Source organism: Gouania willdenowi, chromosome 5 (assembly GCF_900634775.1).
Source record: "Gouania willdenowi chromosome 5, fGouWil2.1, whole genome shotgun sequence".
Classification (NCBI taxonomy): domain Eukaryota; kingdom Metazoa; phylum Chordata; class Actinopteri; order Blenniiformes; family Gobiesocidae; genus Gouania; species Gouania willdenowi.
Window position 1 is genome coordinate 19,974,689 of NC_041048.1, and position 16,689 is coordinate 19,991,377.

Below are 16,689 nucleotides of genomic sequence, written 5' to 3' on the forward strand. Positions count from 1 at the left end.
CACAGCGGTCAAATCTAAATGACAGTACATTATGTTTATTTGCACCATTGCCATCAAATAGTTGATCGAACAATGAGCAGTGACAATAGTAATTATCTGTTTTAATCAATCAAGTATAAATACTACTGTTCTTTGTGAGTGTTATACTAAACACTATCCAGCAGATGGTGCTGTATTAATTTGAATGTACCCCAATACAACAAACCTAGCTTCATGTTGATCCAGTGACTCAGCAAACATTGATTTATACATCCTTAGACAAACTACACATTGACAACATGATTGTATAATCTGTCGTCTACTCTTGAAACTTCTCTTGTTTTGTTTTTCAGATGCAGGCTGTCGTCCATATAGCTAATAGCTTAGCTACAGGCACATCTTAATAGATAGGCATCCTTTCAAGAGTTCTTGGTCAAATACGACATAGTCAGTGATACGAATATTGATTACATGAATAAAGTAATGAGTTAGCGAGGTAATATAACCGATAAAAAACAAAGGGTGAAATGCCTAAAACTGACTAAAAGTCCTCTTGATTTATTGTTATTGTTATTTTCTGTACTTTGATATTTCATGTTGGAAATGTATTGTTTTGCATTCTAAACTGTATTTAACATTTAAGATCCTTTAATCACAGACATTGGACATTTTTAAAGTTCTTAAAATTGGGCCATTTTCAGCGACAAACACCTCTGAAAGCAGGAGTTAATTTGTACAAACTGATGATAAAAGTTAGATTGAATATATTATTTGATTAATTTATTTAGAATTGTTCCTTATTTTACGTGTCCTTGCTGTGATATTCTGTATTATTTAGCTTCTAAACTGCTCCATTTTTTATTCATTGGTATTTAAATTGATTATTTTCCTCAGCTTGTGTGTGTAACTCATTTTTTTATGGCAATATTGGGTGAGAATCACCATATTGTTATAAAATATATTTGTATTAATGTTGACTATGTCGAGGTAGGCATCACAAAAAACACTATTTTTTACTCACCTCCCCTTCAACCCGAGTCTTGCCCCTCCCCCACCCCTTCCAAAAGATGTTCTTTATTTATATTTCAGAGAGTTGGCTGCCCTTATCTGCTGTAATACATAGCGATGCATCATTTTGATAAATGTATCTGTTTTGTGTCTTTAGCTGGTGATTATGGCCCTGGTCCCCCGACAACAACCACGACTCTACGAGTGGCAGAAGCTTCCCAGAATTCCGTGCGGCTCAATTGGACTCCTCTACCTGGTGCTACAGGATATCTGCTAAGCTGGAGAGACGTGAGAGGTGCTAAAAACACTTAATTCATGTCCATGTTTTGTCTCCCCCCCTTGTTCTTGTTTTATAAATAGAGAAATAAATATTATTGTAACTTATTTTATCTTGTCAATACATTTTGTAAATCGAATGCGGACACTTGGGTCTTTTCTGTTTGGAGTTTGCATGTTGTTTCCGTGCTTGCTCTCCAGAGTGTGCGGAGAAAACTCACTTATTAACTTATTGACTTTGCCATTATAACTTTGTATTTTATTAAATGTATTCAATCATTTTATCCATCAAATCATACATATTTATTTGTTTTCCATCACTAATAAATATATATATATATTTTTTTTTTTTTGCTTAAGCAGTTTATTATTTATTTGTTCTTATTCCTCAGATACTGGGCGTGGCTTGTCTGTCACGCTGGGTCCTTCGCCCAGCTTCTACCAGGTGACTGGGCTGCGCTTAGGCCGTCGATATAGATTTACAATACAACCCATGTTTGATGGTAGACTGGGGACAGAGAGCTCAGCAGAGGAACATACTGGTAACGACAAATTAAAAAGATTTTTCATGCATCTGGTCTATGTTGTTTTGTTGGCATCTAATGTAATTTGTATGAAAACTGCTGTTTTATAGTGTGTGTGGAAGGACGTCTGGATGTGGTTTTTGTGGTACCGGCTTCAACTGACAGGATTATCCTTGCACAGCTTTTGCGTGACCTCCTTATAAGTTCAGCATCATCGTTCAGAAGTATTGGACCCCGAGACTCCCAGGTACAGGAAAAAGGCTGGATAGAACTTTCCTTTTTACACTGACCCTTTTGTAGTTACGTGTGCTGACATTTTTTACTTCCTGTTTCAGGTCGGAGTGGTTTTGTATGGTTATAGACCCAAAATATGGTTCCTTCTCAACCGCCATGCCAGATCTGACACACTTCTTCAAGAGATTGAGGCTACACCTTTTGATGAAAGCCAAGGAAATAACATCGGTCTGTGATCGTTCTCTGCCGCGTGTGACTCTTTGAGTTCTTGATGATAGCTGTGATGATACTGGTCTGCTTTCACAGGTGAGGCAGTGACATTCACCAGGCAGTACCTCCTGACTCCGACAGCCGGACGAAGACCAAGAGTCCCTGGTGCTGTTGTCATCATAGCTGACAGGAAATCTGCCGACAACTTAACTTTGGCAGCCGGCAACCTCAAAGCTACAGGTTTGCTGAAGCAGTCATTTTTGCATTTGTCAAGTAGATGATTGCAAACATTATGCCACAGATAACCTGCTACAAGTTTCAGGTCTTTTTTGTGCAATTTGGCCTGAGTGGGTCATCTTGGGTGTTCAATTCTTGGTGGAGTCCACTCTTGATGGACTTAATGGAAATGCGTTTTCCACTTGTTTTTAAGTAGTTTTTAAACCAGGGGTCACCAACATGGTGCCCGTGGGCACCAGGTAGCCCATATAGACTATGTGAGGTGCCCTCAGGAGCTCTAGTTACCAATGATAAATACACAAAGATAAATACAGATGGCAGATGTAGTTAGTACTTAGTAAAGTTAAATACTGCTGAACCTGATAAAGTTTTAGTATTAAATTAACCATCTTAAAATGTTTATTTTCACTGAAACATTATGACAAATGCTTTTAAATGTTGCGGATTTGGTGTATGGGTTGTGTTATGTTATATATAATAATAATATATAAATAAAATGTATCTTTAAAAAATGCATGGTGGATTTTACAAATTTTAACATGTTTTACGATTGGTTGTTGTTGCTAGTAAAATAGCAACATGAAACAGGAGAATTAAAGTGATGCATGTTGAAACATTTCCAAAGTTTTTAACCGCCTGCTGGCCTTCCTTATTATCTTAGCCTCTGTTTAAAGTGAAACTGTGAAAATGTAGTATTTATAAACCGAACTGGTAGCCCTTTGGACTAAACAGTACCTATGAGGTTCTTCATAGTTTCAGAAAGGTTGGTGACCCCTGTTTTAACCCATTCTCTTGCCTTACTTACTGACTGTAACTTGTGAGTCTAAATTGAATTAATCCCCACACAAACAGACAAAGGACACCCTGCATTGTTAGGTGAAAGATCTGTGTTTCTTTGTTAGGAGTGACAGTGTTAGCCGTGGGTATAAACCAGGCAGATATGGAAGAGCTTCGCTACGCTGTAACAGATGGCAGCACCCAGAACATCCTGTACAGCCGTGATTCCGCACAGTTAGATGTACTGCATACTGATCTCGCTGACTTACTCTGTGGCATCGCCAGAATACCAGAGGTGAGCAGAAACCTTTGCAATAGTAGTTTTGTTCGTATTGTGTGTTAGTGAGAAATGTTTTCAAAAAGAGAGAAGAATGTGTTTTTAATGAAGTGCTCTTCGATGTCCTTTCAGGGATCTGGAGGCACAGAACAGTGTGTTCAGTGTCCTCAGGTGAGAGATTCTACTTTTTACTTGCTCTGCTGTTATTGAGTAATGCAGCTTATTCAAAGCCCTGCTGTATAAAGCATTAACTAGATTACTTCATTTACCAATAACTTATGTATGAGTGACTTATTAAATAGCTACCTTTTATAATATATATTTCAGGGGCCGCGGGGAGAGCGTGGAGAACAGGTATAAATCCATCCACAGTATTCTCCTTTTTTACCCTTCTTTGCTGTTTTAATGTTCCTTTGACCCGACAGGGCGAGAGAGGCAGGGATGGTGCAGATGGACGCAAAGGAGAGCCTGTGAGTCCTCTACCATCAATAACTGCTGCATTCAACGCTTACATACATTCACAGAGTACCGTAATAGGTTGGAAAATGTGTTGTAGGGACGTGATGGGATACCAGGTAGAGAAGGTCCCAGAGGTCCTGAAGGACGCCCGGGTCCTCCAGGCGAAAGAGTCCCTCCGGACCACTCGCAAGCCGTCCAAGGAGAAAAAGGGGAGAGGGTAGGTCCTGCTATTTCAATAATCAAATGATAATAAATGGCAAACAACAATACAACTGTCCACAATGGAAGAGAAACAATACATCATTGGTTTCCGATTTCAGGGTTTTCCTGGTATTGATGGTAATCCAGGGTTGCCAGGACGACCAGGTGCCCCCGGGAATGCAGGGGTGCCCGTGAGTAGAGAAATCAGGGCTTACAGATGAGCTAAAAGTGTTGTTGTTGGTGTTTTAGTAAATAGTTGTTGTTTTGTGCTGCACAGGGCTCACAGGGCTTACCTGGAGTGAGAGGGAACCCAGTGAGTAAATTTTGATGTTCTGTCTGCATCAACGCTCTATGAATCACCTAATACAGGTTATTATCTCGGTTTCTAGGGTGAACCAGGTAGATCGGGGCCACAAGGACCAAAGGGCGACAGAGGTGAAAGGGTGAGACTAATTTTTCACTTTTCAAACATGTACTGTAATTCAGAGGTATGAGATTCACTGTGGTAGTTTAAATGAACCTTTGTTCAAAAATGATGCACAATATCATGATTTATATGACAGGGTGAACCTGGTGAAGTTGTAAGCGGAGGTGGCCTTCCAGGGAGGAAAGGAGAGCCTGGGATACCAGGAATACCAGTAAGAGACAAACTAGTGGCAACCCAACCCAGTCTGCTTCTACAGTTCCACACATCAGACATGACACATAGCACAGTCAACTTGCTGTCTTCCAGCTGCAAACTGCTGTTGTGCTAATGTTGTATATTAGGGTACTCCAGGCCGTCCAGGCATCGATGGGATCAAAGGAGCCCACGGTATTCCCGGGACACCAGGTCAGGATGGTCGACCAGGGATACCAGGAACACCGGGACTTTCCATCAAAGTTTGTTTCCTCCCTTCTTATTTTTACAGTTAGATATAGATTAAATAGACTCAGTGTGAAGGTTATTGCTATTTCCTCAGAATAAAAAGGTGTTGGTTTAGACCCAGTTGGAAACATTCTCTCTGTGCATGGTTGGCTTTGAATGCTCACGCTTCCTTCCCAACATGTATGTTATCTTAGATGTTAACTTTAGATTGCAATATTTATGCTGGGATTACAAAGATATTATTGGCCCAAACAGTGCTTTTTTTCAAGTTTTAACCACTGCTCTCAGAGGAAACTTGTTGTGTTCTGAATTACACACATGGTGGTAGCATTGAGCTACAGTCAGAGGAAGGACTTGCTGTTCACACAAATCTCACGAAAATGAAAATCACATTTTCTGGTGAAAACCAAAAGTGTCCAAAATATTTATTTTAATAATCATTTATCTCTTCTTCCCTGTATCAATGGACCCTGATCAGCATCACAGGGGGTTGGGCCTTACTGGGCTATACCCTGAACAAGTGATTAGTCTCGTTAGGGAGTTAGTTAGACTTTACGCAACATACATGTTTGTCAACTGTTTCAATGTGAACAGTCAGCTTTAGACAACGACAACCTGACTGTCCTTTAAAGGTTTCTCTCAGCCCCTCAGCTAATTAGTAGCAGATGTAATCATCGCAGACGTGTGTGGAAGCAGGGAATCCTTTAAAATGTGCAGGATTGTGGATTTCCCATCGCTGGCTAATCTATTAAATGTTTCTCTGAACATTGGCTTAAGGACCACATGATAAATAATAGGTTTTACATAGTTTTTTTCTGTGCTGTGATATTTGTTTCTGTTGTTGGTTCATTGGGGTGACAAAGGGCTCAGTAGATGTTGGCAGTGGGGTATCTTGGTCAGGTAATTTCAAACTCTTAACTCAGAGTGTCTTCCTGCCTTTTCCCTCTGTGTCTCTACAGGGAGACAAAGGCAGCACAGGAGAACGGGTGAGTCACCCCCCCCCCCCCCCCCCTCCTCTCTTAACTGCACAAACAACCTTAGGAGAGCACAAGGCACAAGCATAATGACTCTCTGCTCTTATCTCTTCCCTCTGACAGGGACCACCAGGAGTAGGCAGCGGGGTGGCCGTGAAGGGTGAAAAGGGTTCCCCTGTAAGCGCTGTCATTCATTGCTGATGCGCTGACGCATTCTAACATGCGGGTGAACTGTATGTGCTCTTGGGGTGTATTTTTCATTTACTAATTAACTTTTTTTTTGAATTAGGGCAATTCGGGACCTCCAGGGCCTCAGGGTCCTCAGGGGCCTGCTGGATCAGATGGCCGCAAAGGAGACAAGGTAACCATTCCTTCTGCGTCACTTTATCAGATAATGAAAAGTGCCACATCCTCATTTGCTTATAACAAAGCAGTAATTGAAGGTTTGGTTTTAGGGAGATGGTGCAGATGGGGCACCTGGACCCCCAGGAAAACAAGGTGACCCTGGGGACAGAGTAAGTGTGATCATTGTAAAAGAGTCCTGAGGGGTATTCCAGAAAGTGGGTTATGTTCAAACTTTTTTGTATGTTCGAGTTCAAATGAGAGAAACTCTGAGTATCCCATTCCTGAAGGCGTGCTACAGTATGTTATTCTCTGAGTATGTCACCATGGTTACATTCTCCATGAACTGAACCTGCTCGCTGCCAGGTTTTGTCTAAGAAACCCTGGGTTTCTGTCAGGTTCCGCCCACCTGAATACCGCTTCTCAAGAAACACTTTAATGTACTTTGACACTCTTCTCTGACACACATTAGTAACATCACACACCACAGACGTGGTCATATCATTACAAATGTTGTGCCGCTTTACGTTTTTTTTTTTGCAAATGGTTTTTTTCTTTATAACATTGTGTATGCAGAGCATTTAGGAAAAGACACCGAGAGGTTGATCTGTATTAAAACGCCTACTGACGTCTGTAGTAAAGTTCCCTGTGTACAAAACATGTGGCAAATGTAAAGGGATGTTGATTTAAAGGAATATACATTCAAGGCTCAACATTAACTTTACATTTTTTTGGACTGTAATACAGGTGGATGTATAGTACTGCTTGTCTGGAAGTTGCGGTGGCGCAGCAGCTAAGGAAGTACGCTTGGGAGTGTGGGGTTGGGAGTTTGAATCCAAGCTCAGTCATATTTTTTATGATGTCTTTTTTGGACGTCCAGACGACTCTTGTGACTACATTACATTAAAGATCAATATAAATGATGCAACGTCAAGGCTGTAAACTGTGGAACACTAAGTTGAGCATTTAAACTGTAAGTACAAGTGGAGCTGTCTATGATAAGTGCTGTAAACCTACGACTGTAGAAGAAGAGATATACCCTTTCTATGCAACAGACCTCTTACCGATCCTGCCCCGACTCCACAGACACATTTTATTCATATTATTCCCAGGTCGTCATGTCGCTGGGGCGATGAAATGATGAAGCGACCAAAAAGCGCGACTCATCATGGGCGATTTAGGCGGCTATCGTTGCTGAAGTGGCGTGTTGTGTGAATGCACCTTTATAACATGCTCATTTTCCACAAACGCCGGCCTATTTCACCCATCGGGGTGGTTGCCATGGTAGTTTGTGTGATCTTTGCTCAATTGATTATGGCTTTTTATCACGCTCGCGTATGTAAGTAACCCAAGGTTTACATACTCAGGATTGATTGACCCACTTCATCAATGGAATGAGTTACCCAGGGTTTTCCATCGCGGGGTATGTTGACCCAGAGTTAATGGATAGACTTGGAGTTTGTTGAAACTCCTTTCTGGAATACACCACTGGTCTAAGTCTAATCTGATCTCAATCAGCATCAGGACCAAACGTATCTACAATGTGCATATAGGCTGTTTAAGAATTTAAACTCATTTTATGGCTGTTATCACATTTGTTACTATCACACTTGAATGTGTGAGCTATTTCAAAGTTACATACTCACAGACAGACTCTTTCATTTGTACATAAATGTTTGAGTTTTCAAGGTCATACTGTATGCCTGTGTGTTATTTTTTACATTGGCTAAAGCTACACAGTGTGACACGAGAAAGCCTTCATTAATAAAGAAAGTTACACAAAGCTAAAAATCTGTAACCTACCTACATTTTTTGAAACATGTTTCTGTTTCACAGGGTCCCCGTGGGCCTCCAGGAGAAAATGGCAACAAGGTAAGATAAAGGTAAGAAAAATGTTTTTTAGGGTGAGCCGTCAACAGGAGAAAGACCTGTTTTACTCTCTGCATCCTGACAGGGCGACAGAGGTCAGCCAGGCGAGCAGGGCTCGCAGGGAGACAGGGTGAGTCACATGATGCTACAGTGCATGTGTTCATGTTTGCATTATGCATCAATTATTTTAAATCATGCATTTATTCCCATGTATGGACATGACTGCACCCCACAAACAGGCAGTCTGTGGCTGTGTTCGAAATGGCATACTCTGTACTATACACTACAAACTCAATGAGTATATGCTGTCTACTATATACTATGAGTATATTGTAAGTATGATATAAGTATGATTAGGATGATAACTGGTCCCACTGAATTTTCCCAAGATGCATTTTGAACCTACAATGTTTTTTTGACAAGAAAGTGACCAAGGAGAATATCAACATGTGGTCATTTGATCCATAAAACTTCCTGGAACACATTTCATACTGACATTTTGGAGATTTCTGGAGACCCGCCATTGTGCTACTAAAAATACTTCCGGTTGTCTTCAAAACAAGAGCCCTATTTACAAACACCTTCAAAAATTAATGGAAGATAAAAATAGATGTTTTGAAAAAGGGATGTTTGATTTGTAGTTTGAAGCCGGTCCCAGGACGATTTTACATCGCAATGCATCATGCGGCGGTTAAGTATAACTAGTCTACCATTAATACTTAAAAAATGTCTCGATATAGTATACATCCAGGTATTTACATACTCAATCTTTTCCTTCTCTCTAATGTGAACGCACTACTTACTAATGTTGACGTCAGACTGAGTATGAGTAGCACATTAGTATGCCATTTCAAAGGGTCACAGGTTGCATTACAGGTCACAGTACAGGTGCAAACAAAGCTAGCCTTCTTTTTATCTTTTATTTATGAAGATACCCTGATGTGAGAGTAGTAGGATTTTCATAATCTTAGCTTGACCCACTTCTTACTGGGTCAGGCCGGGGTGTCTCCTGTGCGGTGGGCCTTGGTGTCCAGTGGGTGGATGATTCATCTTGGCTTCCCTGGTATGGTGGGGAGGGGACTGGTGATGGTGGACTTTTTTTTTTCTGGTCACAATATTGACCTTCAACTGGGGGGATAAAATACAGTATGACAGCCTCTGTATTACCAAACAAAAGACGGACTGGAGCAGGGATGGGCAACACTTATTAAAGTGGTTGGCCACAAAAAATCGCTTGCCTGATCCGTGGGTCACATTTTTTGGAATTTATGTCAGCATTTAGAATAATGACCAATCTGAGCATTAACAAAGGAGGAACAATGGTTTTTGTTTTCTATATTTTTCCATGCTTTGTGTATATTTTGGTTGTTTTGTGTGTGTTTTTGGAGTCTTTCCATTTATTTGGAGTAATTTAGTTTTTTGTGTTTCTGAAGCCAATTTGTGTAGTTTTGTTGTCATTTTGTGCATTTTTGCTGCTGTTTTGGACATTTTTTGAGTGATTTTGTGTATTTTTGTTACAGTTTTGTTGGTTTTTGTAATTTTGTCCATTTTGTGCAGTTGCTTTGGAGTAGTGCTTAATTTGTAAACGGCAGGTGTTGTTCCGGCACTAAGAGAGAGACAAAATTGTCACGGAATATTTTTTAAAGCCCTTTTTGATAACTAAATGGGCCAATAATATCACGTAAACACAAACAACCAATCAGCATTAAAGAAGCACGGACAATCGCCCGTTACAGAGCATCCGTCTCTTACTCTCTGAGTGACAACTGTCAATATCTGCCTTGTTTCAGCAACAAGAACAGCGCAAGATCACCGCTAAAGGTCACTAAACTTTCACAAAAATACAAAACTTTTACACTCACAACAAAATGAAAATTAAAAAAATGCGTGATTTTTTTATTTGCCAAAATAGCCAAAAAAAAAACAGCCATGGAGAACTTTGTAGAGAGAACTTTTCAACATATTAAACGTCTTCAGCGCTGACAGAGATACCATTTTTGCGCGAAATTACCCTTGTAGTGTGCAAACGACACAGCTGTCCAAATATAATACTTTTAATAAATTTTATAAAACACCTAAAAGTGAAAAAGGGGTTGGAATTTAATTTAATTTATTTATTTATTTATTTTAATGAGGTGCTGGATCCAATCCAAAATAAGTGCCGGTTAAAATCTGGGAGGTGCCCGATCCTGCTCCGGCAAGATCTGGCCCAAATTAAGCTCTGCTTTGGGGGCACTACCATACATAGCTGGATTAGACTCTTTAACAGAATGCATTTTTAAGATTATATTCATAATTATTAGTCTTATGATGTCTGTAAAATAAAATGAAAGAAAATGCATTGATTATTTTAAGAATATGAAGTTTGCGCATACATTGATAAAAATACCTGCTGGGTAACGAGTGATTCTTTGTAGGGGGAGAGAGGACCTCCTGGAGAAACTGGGGAGCGAGTGAGTACATAAAGGCTGGACATTTAGTTTTCAGTGGGATACAGCGTTTTCTGAACCTTGCTGTCTTCTCAGGGGGACCCAGGAAAGCTGGGCTCACCAGGACCAGCAGGGCTGAGGGTGAGACACACACACACACACACACACACACACACACACACACACACACACACACACACACACTTTTCAAATACAATTACAGTTATAATTACGTCATAATTGTAATTAATTATCAGTCGCACAATTACAATTATAATTTACCCCAAACCTGGTAATGGCTTCTGGTTTTGCACTGGTCATCCTGTGAATGAGCATTTTTGTTCACGTCAGGGTTTACCTGGAGTCCCTGGACCAGCAGGAGAAAAGGTGAGCTGGGTTATCTTTGAGTAATGATAAGCAGGAGGTCACTTGGAATGTGATTTTTGAGTTCAGCAGTGCATCACTAAATGTACAGTAGTGAGTATATGTTTGTGTTCGCAGGGAAGGGAAGGCACTCAAGGAGAACCTGGCAGAAGTGTGAGCAATCCTCAAATATTTTTGTTCTACCTTTTTGTAGTCGTCATGTGCTCATCAATCACTAGTGATTTTATGTGTGTTAACAAATATAATGTTCAAATCTTACAGATTTCAGGTACACCTGGAAAGAAAGGAGATCAGGTACAGCTAGAAATATATATGCAAATGAATGTTTAATTATAGGCTTTTGTTCAGCGTGTTTTGTTTGACCACAGGGAGAGCGTGGCCCTCCTGGTGTTGATGGTGCAAAGGGAGATCGGGGCGTGCAAGGACTGAAAGGAGAGAGAGTGAGCAACTAATTGGTCATTATTTGGAGAATGTGTTGATATAAATCAGTGCCTCTCAAGGGCAGTGCTCAAGTGCTGGAGGTCAGTTCAAACACAAGGTTTTTCAACATAAAGTGTCATTCCACTAGGGCGATTCAGTTTCAGGAGGGTTGGATGGTGCTGGAGCTAAAGGAGAGCCTGGAGAACGGGTGAGTCACAGTGATCACGGGTCACTTGTATAAAAGCTATGAATGGCTCTCTCACACTGATTACAGCTTGAGTGATAAATTATTAATGAGCTTTTCTCAGAAATACTTGAACTGTAAATGTATGGGGCTTGTGCTCCTCCCTCAGGGACTTCCTGGTGTGAGTGGAAGACCAGGTGCCAAGGTGAGAGGCTTTCCGTGCCCTCTTAATCCTCTCCATTTGTTTGGTTGTTCAGTTGATCTCGTTGAATCATTTGTCAGGGAGATCCAGGGGAACCGGGAGAGAGTGGAGAGAACGGACGCCCAGGAATTCCAGGAAAACCTGGTCTTCCTGGTAAAGAGGTCAGAGCAGCGTAAAGTATTTCAGTTTAGAGCTGCACAGCTTTTCAGATGTTTTTACTCACAATAAAAAAAACACTGTAAACAAGCTGACGAGATTGTGGATGTACAATTGTTATTAAGTGATAAAACAGCATCTCCTATTTCCTTCGACATGCAATTCTTTAAAATGATGACCTTTTAGAGGTAAAGAAAATAACACAACCGCTTTGTTTCAGTAGATGTTTTTGTTTGATGACCCAAACTGTTACCAGTTACATTGAGGATATTTTAAAATTGTTCTTTTAGGGAGAAAGAGGAGAGAAAGGGGACGAAGGAACACCTGTAAGTATAAATCTCATAGTAAAATGTACCGTCTCTATTCTGCATGTTTGTGATGCTACTCTGATACATCGCACATGGAATCTTTGGTAGAGAACGGTAGAGCAAACTGATGATGAAAAAATAACATAAAAAATTAAAGATAACTTGCAAAAAATGAAAAAAAATTTACTCTGAAGATAGACGAAGAAGATTACACAATTACATTATTTCATCAAAAGATGTGTGACTAAAAGGCACTTACACTTTTTATCAGAGATGCCCCGATACAACTTTTTCATTATCGGCATTATTGATATCAGCATGAATCATATATACTTTTATTACTTTTTTTTCTTTAATAAAAAAATAAATAATTACTTATTTTGTAGTGTGGAATGTTAAAAAAGGCTTGATCAAGTGATGTTACTCAAACAGAGAACAATAGCCTGCAACAGTAAATAGGAGAAAAACTGACCCATTTATTAGTAACCAATTGGTTACATGAATTTTAATCTTCAAATTATAATCTACAGTTTTCTACAATTGAATAAAATAAAAAAATAATTGGGAAAAAAATAAATATATCCGATATTCGTTTTCAGGCTGATATCGAACCGATATCGATATCGGATCGGGACACCCCTACTTTTTATTTATCCCCAATTTCCCTTTTTTTTGTTTTGGTCTGTTTTGTTTTCTAATTTTAAAAAAAATGCAGTGTACTTTTGATGACAGTTGTCTGTGGAAATTACACTTTGTTTTGTTAATTAATGCAGTAAGGTATTAAAAAAAATATATTTAGAGGAAGGGGATTTGTGGGAGATGGGGGGCACAGATCTAAAACATGTAGGATAGGAGCTCTCGAGGACCATACTGGAGCACTGCTGATTAAAGTGTGTTTTTATTGTTTAAGTTTGTGATAGAAGACGTCAATACATTTGATGTCTTTCTGTGCTTTTCTAGGGCGAGTCTGGTCTTCCAGGGAAGCCAGGAGAAAGAGGACTGAGGGTACAGGATGCTTTATATTTGTATGGACAACCTTAGCTGTTACAATTTGTTACCCAAATTCATTTTGCTTTGCTTTTAGGGACTTGTGGGTCCTTCAGGGCGTCCAGGAGAAAAAGGAGACATGGGAGATCCTGGAGAGCATGGGAGAAATGTAAGACACACATTCATGGCTCATCAGTTTCTCAATGTTCCTCTGCTATTCCACTGAAGCAGAAAACATGGAAAATGTGAGAAAGGGCAGCATTTGAGCATCTTTATTGATCTGTGTTCAATTGCAGGGCAGCCCTGGACCTGTGGGACCAAGAGGAGAGACAGGAGAAGCGGTGTGTTGTCGGCTTAGTTCCCCCCCCCTCTGGTGATGTGTATGTGTTTGTGAAGATGCACTGTGTTTTTTATTCTAAAAGGGAGCTCAAGGGCCTCCAGGGCCACCAGGAAAAGTGGTAGGTCTACAAACAACTTTGTTGCAAAATATCTATATGTAAAAAGACTTAATTTGTGTAATTTTTCCCATTTGTTTGTTTACAGGCCGACATTCAAGGACAGCTGAAAGGAGAGAGGGTGTGTTCCTCTCATTTTCACAAAAATATATTATTTAGCTGTTGTGTAAGCAGAAAAAATTAAGCAAGATTTAGCATAGAGCTAAAATGACTTCCGTGACTTTTATTCCCAGGGTGAAGCTGGAGACCCAGGAGAGCATGGTGGAAAAGGTCAGAAAGGCGAAGCAGGGATTCCAGGAGCTCCAGGCGTACGAGTAAGAGTGCCTCATCTCTCATTCTGTAAAAGCTCCTGAGAGCATCCGATACACAGCCGTGCATACATCTGTATGCGCGCTGACCCCATGCTCTGTGGATTTGGTATGTATGACCAATGACAGTCAATGATTGCTTCGTATCTGCTTGCCATCTAAAATCAGGGTCCAGAAGGACAGCGAGGGCCAGCCGGCACGAGGGTGAGTTTGTATCATTGCCAGCTCAATGTCTACTCAAGATCTTAAAACGAGGGTCCATATCAGTGAGCCTTGGGATTTGTGTGAATGGGATTGGTAAACATCACCTTCAATGTTTTCAGGGTGACACTGGAGAACGAGGAGCTCCTGGAGAGAAGGTTTGTATCACAACATTGCACGGTCTCAAGACATCTCAAAGATATAAAGACCTTTAACAGCCTCACTCTGCTGTTTAGCCAATAGTTTACAAACTGCAACTTTAAAAACGAAACCATTATTGACTCCTTGGTAAACAGTTAAAGAGGTTTGTTCCATTAAACATTAAAAAGTTTTAATCATTACACGTGTAAATAGACCCAAAGTGTATGTCGGTTAACTCTACAAACTCAAGTCATTTTAAAGAACATTTAAAAAGAATGGATATCCTAATGACGTGGTTCCCAAACTTTTCACAGTCAGACATTTAACCTGAAGCCATGTATCCCCTACAGCTGCACACTTGAAAAACATAATAATGTAATGAATGGTTTTTCAACCGTGGGTTCACCTGGAATTCAAATGAGGTTCCCTGAAATGTCTAATAATTTATAATTTAAAAGAAAGATACTGATTAAAAGTGTAATTTTTAAAATGTTTAAAATATTGTTCTTTTTAAACATCACACAAAACAATCTTAAATAGCTGTATTCTATTCTCTTACTGTTTTAAATATAAATCTACAGTAGTTCAAATAAAATGCAGTATAAAAATATCTGAGCTGGTGCATCTTGTCGCTTTGTGCACTAATCCTGGCATCAACAAACATTATCAAAAGCTAATTCTAGAAAGTTTCTGGAGACGCCAAACATTTGTGATATTAAATGGGGTCACGATCCAAAAAAGTGATGTAATGTCACATACTGTATAATGTAGACCTACAATAAAATATGACTCTCAATTTTACCTATCCTGTTGAGGAATAATGCATAATAATAAAAAGAATAATAATTTGTAAGGAATGTAAATCGGTAAAGCAATGTCGCTCTCGTCATATTTATCACTTTTTTGATTAGATTGTTTCTCTGTCACAGTTTTACATCAACTAATGTATAATTTGTGGCAATACATGGAGGCTCCTGACTGCTGGTCGATTTATATTCTAGTTTCCAATTTTTATTCTTTAATCATGTCCCCCCATGACAATTTGCATACCCCATTTTGAGAACCTAGGTAATTCAGTTATCTATTTACAATGATGTTGAACATGTGATACAAACACATCCCCTAACTCAGAAATTTTGTGCGATCAGGGAGAAAGGGGAGCATCTGGATTAGATGGGCGTCCGGGTCTGGATGGCAAACTGGGTGCTCCTGGGCCACCTGGACAGAGGGTACCATCATTTGTGCCTTTAATTGTTGGACGTGTGTGTGTGAGGCCGGTCAGGATTAAACTAATGCCGGGTTTGTGTGTGTTCCGTTTGTTTCAGGGCGATCCTGGAAAGCTAGGAGACCCTGGGAGAGATGTAAGCTTTCTGTTCATCATCAGGTTATGATCCTGTGTAAGAGCAGTGGCTCTCATTAGTAATAATGACTCGCTAGCAGTCACATGTCTCGTGCACATGAGGTTCAGATACAGCAGAGGGTGCTGTGAAGATGATAAAGTCCCATTTTGTGGCCAGTTGCATAAGTGAACTGTGGGGGAATAATGATGTCCTGAGGCTAGTGCAGCCTGATCAGAGACTGTTATGAAATACTCACACACACACGCACACACACAATAAAGCCCTGAATACCCTTAACCATTTCCGAAAATAAAACACACTTAATCACTCATATGTTTAAGTTGGACACAGCAATCATCCTTTCATACATGATTTTAGACTTTTGGAGAAAATTCAAGTCGGCTAAAAAAAGGAAACCAATCCAAACTCAGGAAGATCAAACAAATCCCACACGGAAGGACCAGGATGTGACCACTTGAAGACCCTCGGAGTGTGAAGCAGAATTTTTTCAATTTATTTTTTTTAATCTATTTCATGCAAGTACATATATGCAATCACAACACCACCTCTACAGTACACTATCCTAGACATGCTCAATGGGAGGGGAAGAAGTACAACCTTATTTAATCCCATCCATTCTCACTCAGAACTCTTCAAATAAATAAAAAAAGACTTCCCTTTTGACAATGTTACATCTTTGTAAAATACAGCAGAACAATCAAATCCTCTGCACAGGAAATCCAACATCCAACAAATCATTATACACTACATTATCATATTTCTTACTAAAGTTCTTCCATGTTGTACCTTGAGAGCACGTTTTTTGTTTTAAATTTCTAAGTGTCTAGACCAGGGGAAATCAACACAGTGTCTGCGGGCACCATGTAACCCCCATGGACCATGTGGGGGGCCCTCAGGAGACCCAGTCACCAATGAGTT

General features: G+C 39.9%; 1 protein-coding gene across 3 annotated transcripts in view; it reads left to right on the forward strand.

Annotated features, from left to right (window-relative positions):
• col7a1 (collagen, type VII, alpha 1) overlaps nucleotides 1-16,689 on the forward strand; it is a 92,452-nt gene that overhangs the window by 29,480 nt on the left and 46,283 nt on the right. For all 3 annotated transcript variants that reach the window (XM_028447796.1, XM_028447798.1, XM_028447797.1), the window contains exons 22-62: nucleotides 1,145-1,282; nucleotides 1,656-1,805; nucleotides 1,898-2,034; nucleotides 2,123-2,249; nucleotides 2,328-2,471; nucleotides 3,371-3,540; nucleotides 3,655-3,693; nucleotides 3,850-3,876; nucleotides 3,948-3,992; nucleotides 4,079-4,198; nucleotides 4,302-4,373; nucleotides 4,460-4,495; nucleotides 4,572-4,625; nucleotides 4,746-4,820; nucleotides 4,951-5,064; nucleotides 6,010-6,036; nucleotides 6,148-6,201; nucleotides 6,314-6,385; nucleotides 6,480-6,539; nucleotides 8,203-8,238; nucleotides 8,321-8,365; nucleotides 10,653-10,688; nucleotides 10,761-10,805; nucleotides 11,016-11,051; nucleotides 11,166-11,201; nucleotides 11,310-11,342; nucleotides 11,417-11,488; nucleotides 11,617-11,676; nucleotides 11,822-11,857; nucleotides 11,935-12,015; nucleotides 12,301-12,336; nucleotides 13,279-13,323; nucleotides 13,403-13,474; nucleotides 13,602-13,646; nucleotides 13,728-13,763; nucleotides 13,849-13,881; nucleotides 13,994-14,074; nucleotides 14,237-14,272; nucleotides 14,392-14,427; nucleotides 15,559-15,639; nucleotides 15,736-15,771. In XM_028447796.1, coding sequence (XP_028303597.1) covers nucleotides 1,145-1,282; nucleotides 1,656-1,805; nucleotides 1,898-2,034; nucleotides 2,123-2,249; nucleotides 2,328-2,471; nucleotides 3,371-3,540; nucleotides 3,655-3,693; nucleotides 3,850-3,876; nucleotides 3,948-3,992; nucleotides 4,079-4,198; nucleotides 4,302-4,373; nucleotides 4,460-4,495; nucleotides 4,572-4,625; nucleotides 4,746-4,820; nucleotides 4,951-5,064; nucleotides 6,010-6,036; nucleotides 6,148-6,201; nucleotides 6,314-6,385; nucleotides 6,480-6,539; nucleotides 8,203-8,238; nucleotides 8,321-8,365; nucleotides 10,653-10,688; nucleotides 10,761-10,805; nucleotides 11,016-11,051; nucleotides 11,166-11,201; nucleotides 11,310-11,342; nucleotides 11,417-11,488; nucleotides 11,617-11,676; nucleotides 11,822-11,857; nucleotides 11,935-12,015; nucleotides 12,301-12,336; nucleotides 13,279-13,323; nucleotides 13,403-13,474; nucleotides 13,602-13,646; nucleotides 13,728-13,763; nucleotides 13,849-13,881; nucleotides 13,994-14,074; nucleotides 14,237-14,272; nucleotides 14,392-14,427; nucleotides 15,559-15,639; nucleotides 15,736-15,771 — 2,714 coding nt within the window. The remainder of the gene's footprint in view (nucleotides 1-1,144; nucleotides 1,283-1,655; nucleotides 1,806-1,897; nucleotides 2,035-2,122; nucleotides 2,250-2,327; nucleotides 2,472-3,370; nucleotides 3,541-3,654; nucleotides 3,694-3,849; nucleotides 3,877-3,947; nucleotides 3,993-4,078; nucleotides 4,199-4,301; nucleotides 4,374-4,459; nucleotides 4,496-4,571; nucleotides 4,626-4,745; nucleotides 4,821-4,950; nucleotides 5,065-6,009; nucleotides 6,037-6,147; nucleotides 6,202-6,313; nucleotides 6,386-6,479; nucleotides 6,540-8,202; nucleotides 8,239-8,320; nucleotides 8,366-10,652; nucleotides 10,689-10,760; nucleotides 10,806-11,015; nucleotides 11,052-11,165; nucleotides 11,202-11,309; nucleotides 11,343-11,416; nucleotides 11,489-11,616; nucleotides 11,677-11,821; nucleotides 11,858-11,934; nucleotides 12,016-12,300; nucleotides 12,337-13,278; nucleotides 13,324-13,402; nucleotides 13,475-13,601; nucleotides 13,647-13,727; nucleotides 13,764-13,848; nucleotides 13,882-13,993; nucleotides 14,075-14,236; nucleotides 14,273-14,391; nucleotides 14,428-15,558; nucleotides 15,640-15,735; nucleotides 15,772-16,689) is intronic.